The 13,155-nt window shown below is 40.2% G+C and overlaps 1 protein-coding gene across 4 annotated transcripts in view; it reads left to right on the plus strand.

The window, feature by feature from the left end:
• CDK19 (cyclin dependent kinase 19) overlaps nt 1-13,155 on the plus strand; it is a 186,982-nt gene that overhangs the window by 61,197 nt on the left and 112,630 nt on the right. For 3 of the 4 annotated variants that reach the window (XM_075554673.1, XM_075554670.1, XM_075554671.1), the window contains one exon: nt 127-202. The exons of the other annotated variant lie outside the window; for it this stretch is intronic. In XM_075554673.1, coding sequence (XP_075410788.1) covers nt 127-202 — 76 coding nt within the window. The remainder of the gene's footprint in view (nt 1-126; nt 203-13,155) is intronic. 4 annotated transcript variants of the gene reach the window in all.

Genomic DNA, 13,155 nt, shown 5'->3' on the forward strand with positions numbered 1-13,155 from the left:
ATGGCATAGCAAGAGTGTTTACTTATGGAGACGACTTACTACACTACCATTGTTTTTGTAGTTACAATTTTCAACCTGAAAGTAATGCACAGAAAATATAATACATATTTTTTTGTTCATGTGCAGAAAAGATGAAAAGGAATATGCTTTGAAGCAAATTGAAGGCACAGGAATATCCATGTCGGCTTGTAGAGAGATTGCAGTAAGTGTATCTGAATTGTTATTTTATTAAAAGTGATTTATTTTAATATGAAATAATTTTATTAATATATACAATGCTTGGTCATTTCATACATGTTAATGTAAGGATATTTTATGTTAGATAAGAAGAGCTATAGTAATATTTGAACATTTTCAAAATGCTATTATGACTTATAGTCTTATAAATACCAAATTAAGAGACAATCTAATGTCGTTTTAAAAAATTATAGGGCTGATGTATATCTTTATGGAGAAAAGGAGATGGTATTAGGTCTTATGTATTTTAATTACTTTTTCCGAAATTTAGATTTTTGTGATAGGAGACTATCATGCATTTGAGAAATTAATTTCCATGTATAACAGTTGCTGCATACGTATTTATTAGTAAGGTGCCAGGTTTGCTAAATGTTCATTCACTAAATTTTCACAACAGTCTGTTGAAATAGGTACTTTTAATATCCTTATTTTACAGATCAGAAAATCGGGCTAAAATTCCATGTAATTATGGTGCAGAAGGCCTACTCTTAATATATGAGTTCTCAAACACTTGTTTGTTGCCACAGAGTTGATTTTCCCTCTTGGCAGCACCCCCACCCACTGTGCACAGATCAGCACTTCTGTAGGTTTTTCAGATCACGAGGCCTGTCTTCCAAGATACTTTTCAGGTAGTAGTAGTTCAGTGCTTAATCATTTGTACTACCCAGATAGTCCTGCTTCTGTAATAAAGGTGGAAATAAAGATTTAATAAGTAGCATCTATTAGACATTTCAAGAGGTCGAAAGACATATTGCATTAGGTAAATCTGCCCTACGAGACCTCTTCAGATTATTGAAAAGCAAGGATGTTTCTTTGAGGACTAAGGTGCGCCTGACTGAAGCCGTGGCATTTTCAGTTGCCTCATACTCGTGTGAAAGTTGGACGCTGAATAAGGAAGACCATAGAAGAATGCATGGGTTTGAGTTGTGGTGCTGGCAAAGGATATTGAAAGTACCAGGGACGGCCAAAAGAACAAACAAATCTGTCTTGGAAGAAGTACACCCAGAATGTTCCTTAGAGGCAAGAATGGCAAAACCTCGTCTTAGATACTTTGGACATGTTATCAGGAGAGATTAGTCCTGGAAGAAGGACATAATGCTTGGTAAAGTAGAGAGGCAGTGAAGAGGAGGAAGGCCTTTGGCAAAACAGATTGATAGAGTGGCTGCAACATTGGGCTCAAGCAGAGGAACAATTGTGAGGATGGTGCAGAACCAGGCAGGGTTTCGTCTGTTGTGCTTTGGGTCTGAACTTACTTGATGGCAACTAACATCATTAGAAATATCTGTATCTAAATTGTTGAATATTTAATGTTTTCCATAATATTAGGCATTTTTGTCAAATTTGGTAGCTATTATATGCTTTGCCTACAGTTTCATGCTTCCGCTTCACTTACATGGAAGTTCTTAGTATAAGACCCATGTCCTTAAGACCCTAGTTTGTAGCATAGTGCCCGGTACATCAGAATACTTACACCCACCCCATTGTGTTGATTCCAACTCATAGAGAATGGATAGGACAGGGTTAAGCTACCCCATTGGGTTGCCAAGGCTGTATAAATTTTTTAAAAAGATTTTAATCGTTTTATTAGGGGCGCATACAACTCTTATCACAATCCATACATACATCAATTGTGTAAAGCACATTTGTACATTCACTGCCCTCATCATTCTCAAAACATCTGCTCTCCACCCAAGCCCCTGGTAACAGCTCATTTTTCCCCGCCCTCCCCGCTCCCCCTTCCCCTTTCCCTCATGAACCCTTGATAATTTACAAATTAATATTTTGTCATATATTGCACTGTCCGATGTCTCCCTTCACCCACTTTTTTGTTCTTTGTTCCCCAGGGAGGAGGTTATATGTAGATCCTTGTAATCGGTTCCCTCTTTTGAACCCACCCTCCCTTTACCCTTCCAGTGTCACCACTCTCACCACTGGTCCTGAAGGGATCCCCTGTTTCTAGTTCCTAGCTGTACCAGTGTCTATCCTCTGGTCTAACCAGATTTGTAAGGTAGAACTGGGTTCATGATAGTGGGGGTGGGGTAGGCGGGGAGGAAGCCTTTAGGAACTAGAGGAAAGTTCTATGTCTCATCGTTGCTACATTGCACCCTGACTACCTCGTCTCTTCCCCGAGAACCTTCTGTAAGGGGATGTCCAGTGGCCTACAAATGGGCTTTGGAAGGCTGTAGAATTTTATGGAAGCAGACTACCACATCTTTCTCTTATGGACAAGCTGGTGGGCTCAAACCCACCAGTTTTGTTTAGCAGTGGAGTGCTTTAACCACTGCACCACCAGGGATCCTGCTCATAGTACTCTGACTCACTGCCATGGAGTTAATTCCAACTAATAGTGACTTTACATAGGGTTTCCAAGGCTGTCTATCTTTATGGGAGCAGATAGCCTCATCTTTCTTCTGCAGATGCGCCTTAAATGTTTGTTGAATAAATAGAACACATTCATCAAAAGTCTAAAGTTACATGATTCCAAGTTTTTTCTTAACTTTTTATTATAAATTGGATAAAAACATAGAGAGCAGACCATGTTTTACAGTGAACAATTCATACAAATTTTGTTGCATATGTTTATATGTCAAAGTCTCTGAGACTGTTTATTTTCCTCCAGTCTGCTGCTTTATTGTCGCTCAGAATAGATAATCTGAATTGACCTTTCTTCAAGTTTGTGTATTTTTTCTGCCAGGTGAAATCTGCTTTTGAGCTCTTCACTGAACTTTCACTTTAGTTATTGTACTTTTCATAGTGAACAGTACAGAAAATTTCCAAATTTCCAGACCAACTGTGATAGTTACAAAATCTGGTGTCAATTTGGGACTTGAAAAGATTAAGAGTGACGGGGTAGAGTCTAGTCTGTCAATTGGGTCATAGCCAGTGAGGCCTCTGTGTGTTCATGACCTTCTATGGATTCTGGGAATGCCTGTATTTCCTTCTTGGAGGTGGGAGACTCCATGAGAGACTCTACTTACAAGACACATGGGGCTATGCTGATGGAAGCAAGAACCCTGGACCTGGAGGAACCATAGACCTGAGACCCCTACCATTGCTGAGATGCTTACACCACCACTGGATCCATAAGACTTCCTACCTACTGGCCTGTGATCTTCCTGCATTTGACGACATTGCATGTGTTTCCTGAGTCTGAAGAGGACTTTATAGATTGGTATTGGACGTATGGACTAATAGCGGACTGATGGACTTGATCTGGACTGGGCTGAGATGTTTTCTCAATATTTAATTGGTCTTGTGTATAAACCTCTTTCTTATACACATATTAGTCTCTGAATTTGTTTCTCTCGTCTATCCAGACTAACACACTAACCTTAGTCTCCATCCTTCTGGAAGTAAGAGTGATACCTGGTTTCTCCAAACCCCCAGTCTTGAGTCATATCGTTAGAATTTCTGGCATAGTTCAAAGCCTTCACTCATACAAGGCATGGCATTTCAAGAGCATAGCGATTCTGTCTCCGAAGTCAGACTTCTCTTTGGGCAAGATTAAATTTTTTATTATACACTTTAGTTTCTATCATGAGTGAGTTAATCTACAGTAACATACAGCAGAATAAGGATGGAGACAGGGATGTAATATGAAAGTGTATGAGGAATTTTTGGATATGATTGAAGTGTTTGTTATATTGTCATGGTGATTGCATGGATGTACCTGTATTAAAAAATCAATAAAATTTATGCTTTAAATCTACAGTTTGTTCCATATTGATTATGCTTTAGTAATGTTGGGGGAAAATCAGTAAAGAATACAGAGTTAATAGTGGATCAGTGGGTCAGTGAAAGAGAAATTTGGGACACTACATGGATCACAAACATAGCTGGCTTTGAATATGAAGTGGAATAGTTTGTCCTCTGAAACTGAAAGGAAAGAAAAGAGAATGTTGTCAGTATGCAGCTGAGAGATGATGAGGCAGTGCATTTTTTTTTATAGGAAGCTACACTCTTAATTGCCTTTTTGTGTGTGTGTAAGTTAAATGGTGAGAATGTGAAATGATTGAGGCTGTACTAGAGCTTAAATTCTGCGCACCCCCATTTGCAGAAGACCCCTAACCCATTTTCAGGGTCTCCACTTAGATTAAGCCTCCACTGAATTTTCCAAGGATGTAGGTAATCTGGTGTCATAGTGGTTATGCACCAGGCTGCTAATGACAGGGTCAGCAGTTTAAAACCACCGACTTCTCTGTAGGAGAAAGATGGGGTTTTCTATGCCCTTAAAGAGTTACAGTCTTGGAAATTCACAGGGTCAGTTTTAACTTGGCCTATAGAGTCTCTATGAGTTGGCATCAACTCAATGGTAGTGAGTTTGGGTTTTGTATGTTTCAGGCATCTTTTTTTGGTTTGTTTCTTTTCGCTTTAGTCTTGATTTATTTCTAAAGGCCCAGAAGTCCAGGTTTGAGCTGAAGAGTCGCTATGAGGGCACTGACTTCAACTTGGCAAGAGAGTTCAGAAATGGCAGGATTCATCATTTAAAGGTGTTTGCTGTTTCTTTATAGGGTGGTTTTTACACTTGATCTTAGCCAAAAGGCTGAGAAGTGATTAAAAAAAAACTTTTAAAATCTCTCTCTATTTGGTGATGCTTTGAGTGGTGTTATTATGATCATTTGTTGTATTTTCGCTTCCCTAGCCATCTAACCTAGAGAGAGACAGGGGTTGCTAGTCCAAGAAAGAGTCAAGAGCCTCAGAAGCTCACACGGGCAGTTCTGTGTCCTGCAGGGTCCCTAGGAGTTGGCATCCCCTTGATGGCATAGAGTTCGTTTTTCTCTTGATTTGCCATCAAATGGTGATTAACCATCTTTGCAGTTTCTTTGTAGGGGGATTTCTGGGTCATATGGCAGCTCAATTTCCATCTCTATTTCAGGCATCTTTATGGTTTCTGTGAGGTCTCCCGGTAGGGCCATTGGGTATGTTCTGGGCTGCTACCTCAAGGTCAGTGTCTCAAACCTACCAGTCACTCTTCTCTTGGAAATCCTTTATAGGATGGCTATGAGTTAGATTTGACCCAATGGTAGTAGGGTTTAGTTTATGTGAAAACTAAGTGATAAAATCTTTGTATTTCCAGAAGCTTATTTAAACATTATTACTGCCTGAGGCAGAAAAGAGTAGGCCATAAAGATTTCCTTGGTTTTCCTATAAAGGCAGCAAAAGGGAGAGACTACAGCTTAAGGGGAGATACTGGTTTTGCGTACCAGTTTCCTGTGTGTGTTATGATGAGGGAAGACGGTTATGGATTGCTTTGGTAATAATTTAGGTGTAACTGGAAACGCCTTTAGCTCTTCCCTTATCCCCGCTTAACAGTAAAGAATAAAGACTAGTTGGTGACGAGGTAGTGCCTTCAGGTACCTCTGGTCGCTGCAACTCCTTTCCGTCAGTACTGATTGGTGGGTTGTGATAGAAAAGCTGGATTTTCTGTTGTGTCAATGTGCATCCTACCAAGGACATCAGTGGAGTGATTTCATTTCTCCTAAAACTATCCATAAAAATTGCCCACTTCATAGTCCAACTCTAAGCAAATTGGATTTAATTGGCTGGCGAGCCTCTGTTGTTAGTGTGGCTTATTTTTCTCTGGAATAATGTTAATGCAGGATTATGCTAATAATACAGGACTGAAAATAAAGCTGAAAGTACTATTGAAGGACTTTCACTCGGAGCATCAAAATAAATGTGCAGTAAATGGTTGTTATTGGTAAGAATACCTTTTATACTTAGACCTTAGAAAAAGTATATTAGTAAAAAATCAATTATTTTAAAGAATTTATCAATGTAATCTTTAAAATGTGTTCTTATAGAAACTATCGAACATATTCTGCAGGTATAAAATAAACAAATTTAGTAGTCTAGATATAAAATAGAGATTGAAGTAGAAAAGCTAAATATGATAAAGCAGGGATTTGATTTCAGATTGTGAAGTGGGAAAGAATGGGGACTTTGAATTCAGACAGATGGGGGTTATTGCTAGGCTCTACCACTGTGTCTCTCTGTGTGTGTATGTGTATAAACAATGGTGTAGGAAGGGCTTTCCTTGGAGTGTGAAAACAAGTGTGTGATAAATGGTTGCGATTGGTAAGAACAGCTTTTTGTTTTTTAAACTCTAATAGTGTACTGTGTAAATTGCTGTTAGTGCTAGATTTCAGGAGTGGTTTTCCTTGGTTCTTTGCTTCGCACACTGAAAAAATTCATGTGCCTGAAGCACTTTTGTAATCCAAGTGAGTTTTTATGGAGGAAAGGGAGGTTTCAGGTATTACAGTCTTGAAAAGATAACACGATATTTCTGGGAAGCATGCTAGGCCACATGGAAGTCTGAAGCTTGGGGTGGCTTGCAAATAGGCGTGAAAAACCACGTGGAAAGAATACAGGAATGGGGAGCATGAAGCCCACACATGCAGAGCTGGGAAATCCCCAGAGGCCAAGAGGATTTGTGGGACGGGCCCTGAGGGGACATGCAGGTGCGCCTTTTGCAGCATGCACCTGAGCAAGGGCAGAGTAGTAAAAGAGACTGACTGCAGGCCCAGAGGGCCAAGAGAGGGTGCCAAGTGAGTGTGCTGAGCTGCACACCTGGCTCTTATTCCCCCCCCCCCCCTCCGGCTCCGGGAGACATGGTTGAGGACATTGACTGATCTGGCTGAGTTTAAGCACACCTGGGTGATGTCATGGGCCTGGGTCTAGTCTATGAGCCCAGGTGGATCTCCCACCTGGGCTCAGGGGGCTTACTTTGCATATACCCAGTTCTGGATTTCCCCATACGGGTTCAGTGGCTGCCTGGTTTCTTGACAGCCCCTTAGTTGTGAAGGCACTGGGAAGACACCCCCTTAGTCCCTATTCTAACTACCTTTTCTTCGTACTAGACCCCATTTTCTAGCGGCTGTGGAGGTGAAACTATTTAAAAGAGCAATCAGTTATGTCTTGATTTGCTACTGGGGCAGGCATTGTCCTGGAACAGCCCCAGGTTATTCAGATTCTCAGAATCCATAAACCTCTTTCCCTGCTAATATTCCAGGTCATTCTCAACCAAATCTCAAGACACGTTAAAGAATCTTATAATTTTTTAAGAGGGGTTGTTTGTGAAAGCAAAGGGTCTGACCCTTCATATATGAAATGGCTTTTAAAAGCTTGTGGAAAAATTACTCTATCTCAATTCTATTTTCCACAAATGTTTTGAAGCCCCTGCATAATTTTCATTGGTACCTAAGCTTTTGCCAAACTCCTGAGAATCCTAGCACAGCAAAATTGACACAAAACCTTAATTATCTCACCTGTATCATTATAAATTGAGGAATGAATCATGACCATAGAGCGGGAATAGGTTTGGGCTACTAACACCAAAGAGTCAGAATGTAGTTCTTTATGGGAGTAGAAAGCCTTATCTATCAAAATACGAGGCTCTAATCCCATAAAGAATTACATGCTTGGAAACTCACTGGGGTAGTTCAACCCTGACCTGTAAGGTCGCCATGAGTTGAAAACGACTTAATTGCAGTGAGTTTTAGTAATGCAAATTACCCAGTCTTTGCGAAAGACTGAGATGGTTCTGTGGTTTAAGAGTTTGGCTGTTACCCAGAAGGTCAGCAGTTGGAACCCACCCGCTCCTCCTTGGGAGAAAGATGTGGCAGTTTGCTTCCATAAAGATTACAGTAACCTGTGGCAGTTCTACTCTTCTGTAAGGGTTCTTATGAGTCTCAATCAACTTGATGGTAATGAGTTTGAGTTTTAATCTCTGAGCGTCAGCTTCTTTATGTCTAAGGTGCATTTGCTTCATAGGGCTGTCATAACCAAATACCAAATGCAGGTAGCTTTCAACAATAGAAATATACAGTATTGCCTCTCAATTTTGGCAAGGTTATGCTCCTTCTGAAGGCACTAGGGGGAGATCCTTTTTGGTCTTTCCCTGTTTCTGTTAAGCCTAAGTGTTTTCTCTTAGTTTGTAGATGCATATTCACATGACTACCCTCGCCCCTCTGAGTCTCTGTGTTTTTACCCCCTCTTTTATAAGGAGGTCCTTGAAGTAGGATTAGGACCAACCCTACTCTTCTATGGCCTCATGTTAACTGTTAAAATCTTCAAAGACTATTTCCCAACAAGGTCACATCTACCAGTCCTGGGGCTTAGGACTTCAAATTATCTTTGAGGGTGGGGGATGTGGGAGAGACACATACTTCAATCCATGTCAGCATTTTTAACTTGACAGAATTGTATCACACTTCTTGGCTTATAATCACTTCTCATTGAAAGTTAGCTTTCTTTCTCTTGACTTGAGTGTTTGTTTTTGTTTTCTTCAGTATGATGAAAGGGAATGGTGGGTGGCTTTATGGTGTAGTGGTTATGTGTTGGACTATGATCCACATGATCAGCAGTTTGAACCATCAGCAACTCCTTGGAAGAAAGCCTGGCCATTCTACTGCCATAAACAGTTATAGTCTCAGAAACCCACGGGGGATCTTTAGGAGTCAGCATTGACTCGGTGGCAATGAGTTTGATTTTAGCTAGATAAGATCAATAATAATAAACAGGTCTAGTTAATATGTACTCATTAAAATTGTTATTTTACTGTTACCTTAGCATGCTAAAATATATTTAAAAGAAACTCGCAGCAGACACATTGCCCTCCACACTCCACACCTCAACGTGTCAGTTAATTCAGTTATGGATTATTGGTTTTTGTTACACAGTGTTGTTTGCTGAGAGAATTCAGAGTAATAACCTCAGGAAAATGGCAGTCTTTTTAGTCATATACTTGAAGCAGTGAATAACTTTTCCTTCAGGAAACAATGTCCAGGTTACCTGTCTACCTGACCAAGACCTAGTTAACCTATGCAATAGCTGAGTTAGGGTACACTCTACTACTATAGTACCTGAGAACTACTTACAGTGTTGTTATAATGTTCCTTTTGTTTGGAGAATACATTTGGAATAAAAAATTTACTGTGCCTTGTTTAGTTTTATAAATGGGAACAGACCCTGGCTTTTCAGGTCCAGGTCACTGGTTGGGTCCCAGAGGTATTAAAATGGGAGTAGTGATTGCAGGGAGGTGGTGGGTCTTAGTTATCTAATGCTTTAAAGAGCAAAAATGTCCTCGTAGTTACAGAGACAAGAAGTTTGAATTTAGAGTACTAACTCAGGGAAGTCCCTTCTCTGTCTCTTTTAGCTTCTGGTAGCTGCTGCCAATTCCTCAGGTCCCTAAGTTTGTGGATTCATCTACATCAGGCTTCACAGAGTGCTCACCACAACCACCCCCCATTTTTTTTTTAAATAAAACACCCAGAAAGATTCTGTTTAGGACTTGCACTTTTCCCCATGATTTCATGAGTATAAGAAAAATCTTTATTTTCAAAAGGGTCACATCCACAAGTACTAGAGTTTTAGCACATCTTTTTGGAGGACTCTTTCAATCATAATGGGAAAGATTAGTTATCTTTTTGGAGGTTAGGTTATGAGGATCCAGTTAAATTTCATTTCTCAGACACCAGACTGTAGAAATCAATTCAATGTAGTCGATTACTTCAGTTTATTGATTTATTTTTTTTGATGTCAACAGAGTAAGTCAGGAACCCTGGTGGTATACTGGTTACGAGTTGAGCTGCTAAGTGAAAGGTGAGCAGTTCAAAACCACCAGCCACTCGATGTGAGAAAAATGAGACTTTCTAGTTCTGTAAAGAGTTAGTCTCGTAAATCCACAGGGGCGGTTCTATAGGTCCACTATGCATCGGGATAGGTTCAGTGTCAGTGAATTTGACTTATAGCTAGCTCAGACTTCACAAGTTCAAGGATGCAGTCTTCTACCAGACTATCAAGTCTATTCAAAAATTCAGATTCTTGTCATAAGGTTGGGGGTTCCCAGGCTTTCCTCTGTTCTGACCTGCTGGCTCCCACTTCTTCGTTGGATGTGATAATTCACTACAATGGCTCACACCCAAAACTCACTGTCAGTGCGAGGTCATACTTAAAATTAGAGTTTCCTTCTATTTTTTTCACAAATAATAAGATTTATTAGGGAAGTGAATATGTTACCACAAGTCAGGATAAGCAAATAGTAAGAATACGTTCATTGGTCTCCTCAGCCAGCAGCCAGGTCTCTTTCTGGTTTTCAGCCTCTCAGCCACATGGTAGCCAAGTCTCTCCCTGGTTCTTAGTTTCTTGGTCATTTGGTCTCTTGGCCTTTGCCTCCATGGTCCAGGAAGCCAGCCCACCTGTTAACTTTGTCACACAGTTTCATAGTCTCAGGCCAAATAAGGAAAGGTACCCCATGGTCTCAAACTACACCTGAGTCTCTGCCACATTCCGTGATACATCTGGTTTTGGCAGCCTCCACAACTTTAGACAGAGACCTTGCATATCTGGAATTTTAATATAGCAAGCAAAAATCAAATGCAATGATGTGAGATATGAAAGAGGTCCCAACATACAACGACTGTGTCTTAGCTTGGGACCCATTATGCTCCCATGCACACCAGCACCCTTCACTGCGCAGCAGCTCATGCAACTTTCTCGTCCAGAGCTCTTGGGGGCCTGAACAATCAATCACATAGCTGATTGAGTGCCTCCTACTCCTGTAAAGCCAGGAGATCTCAAGCAGGAAGTCTTCTGGCCTTGCAAGCCCCTGCCCTAAAAGTATTTTGTTAGCACGAACCCTCTGATGTGGTGGAGGCTTCCTTAAAGATACTCAATCACTGGGGAAAGTTCAGACCTTACAGGTCATCTCAGGAATTAAGGTTATGGACCAAATTCTTTGGATAAGTCAAATTCCTTACCCCATGGCTGGGAGTCCTCCTTGCTGTCCATTGATTCCAACTCATAGCAGCCTTTACAGGTGGAATAAATTTAGCCCCAGGGTTTCCAAAGCAGTTATCTTTACAGAAGCAGACTGCCACATTTTTTTTTCCTGTGGAGTTGTTGGTAGTTTTGAATGGCCTGACCTTTTGGTTTGTAGCTAAGCCATTTAGCTACCCACACTGCCATCATGGGTTTGATTCTAACTCATAGGGACCTGAAAGGACAGAGTAGAACTGCCCTTGAGAGCAGCGGTTCTCAGCCTGTGGGTCACGACCCCTTGGGGTGTGTGTGTCGAATGACCCTTTCACAAGGGTTATCCAATTCATAACAGTAGCAAAATGACAGTTTCGAAGTAGCAATGAAAATAATTTTATGGTTGGGGGGTCACCACAACATGAGGAGCTGTGTTAAAGGGTTGCGGCATGAGGAAGGTTGAGAACCTACTGCTTTAGAGTTTCTGAGAGTGTAAATCTTTATGGGAGTAGACTGCCTCATTTTTGTCCCATTGGGTGGGTTTGAACCACCAACCTTGTAGTGCTTAACGCATGTCACTTGCAAAAGAGATGCACTATGACTCCATAGGACAGGGAAGAAATGCCCATGTGGATTTCTGAGACTGTAAATCTTTATGGGATTAGAAAGCCTCATCTTTATCCATAAGTAAGTTCTGACTTAAAAATAAATCTTTAAAAATGTTTTTTGGGGGGTTTGTTTGCTTTTTGAAGTTTGCTTTTTGCAACTTTGACTTACTATTTTGTGCTAAAATAATTTGATTAATAAACCTGAATTTGTGGTTTTCATTCTTGGATGTTGCTGACATGGTGATTATTTTAATCTGTGCTGCTTCGGAAAGAATTCTTCAAGCTAAATAATTTTTATTCAATAACAAAATAGTCTAGAGTTGAACAGAAACTTTTAAGAATGCGGGAGGGTTAATGGTTAAAAACAAATTATATCCAGTCATTAATAATCAGAAAGATATTAATTAAAATCATAAGGCAGTATCGTTTATTCCCATCAGACCAAATAATTTTGTAATAGCAGGTATTTGAGGTCCCTAGGTGTGATACAAATAGTTAGGTGCTCCACTACTAGCTGAAAGACTGGCAGTTTGAACTCAGAGCTTCTTCAGCAGACATGTTTGGAGAGCTACTTCTGGGAGGTCACAGGCTGAAAACTCCATAGAGTGATAGAATAATCACATTGATTAATGGCGAGGGTTGCACAGCCTATTAATATAATCGATGTCCTATGTGGTATACCTGTAAAAATGATTGGCAAATATTATGAGAATATATATATATATATGCATATATTTACACCAATAGCAACACTGAGAGCAGCCCCTGAGCCAGCTTATATAGAACCAGACTCTTCCTGGGATTGATTTTCTGACAGGGAAGTTTTAGGGTCATGTTTTCATGAGATGTCCCAGTTAATTTGCCTAATATTGTGTATAGTGCTTTCGTTCTACCTCTGGAGTTTGTTGTGCAGTATGAGAGATGGAAGAAGCCTGTGAAGGCATAACACTTTGCCTCTGCTCACCTGGAGCAACAGAAGAAGGAGGTGCAGGACTAGGGGGGGATACATGAAATGTGTAGCTAATCGCCTCCATGAACAGTGACATCCTTTGCCAGGAGACCAGAAGAACTGAATGGTGCCTGGCTACTATTTTTTTAAAAAAACATTTTATTAGGGACTCATACAACTCTTATCACAATCCATACATACATCAGTTGTATAAAGCACATCTGTACATTCTATGCCCTCATCATTTTCAGAGCATTTGCTCTCCACTTAAGCCCTTTGCATCAAATCCTTTTTCCCCTCTCTCCCCGCTTACCCCTCCCTCATGAGCCCTTGATAATTTATAAATTATTATTTTGTCATATCTTGCCCTATCCAGTGTCTCCCTTCACCCCCTTTTCTTTTTTTTTTTTAATTTTAACAATTTATTGGGGCTCATACAATTCTTTTCACAGTTCATATATATACATACATCAATTGTATAAAGCACATCTGTACAGTCTTTGCCCTAATCATTTTTTTCTCTTTTCTTCTTTTACATTTTATTAGGGACTAATACAACTCTTACCACAATCCATACATATACATACATCAATTGTATAAAGCACA

The sequence above is a fragment of the Tenrec ecaudatus genome, chromosome 7, assembly GCF_050624435.1.
Source record: "Tenrec ecaudatus isolate mTenEca1 chromosome 7, mTenEca1.hap1, whole genome shotgun sequence".
NCBI classification, from domain to species: domain Eukaryota; kingdom Metazoa; phylum Chordata; class Mammalia; order Afrosoricida; family Tenrecidae; genus Tenrec; species Tenrec ecaudatus.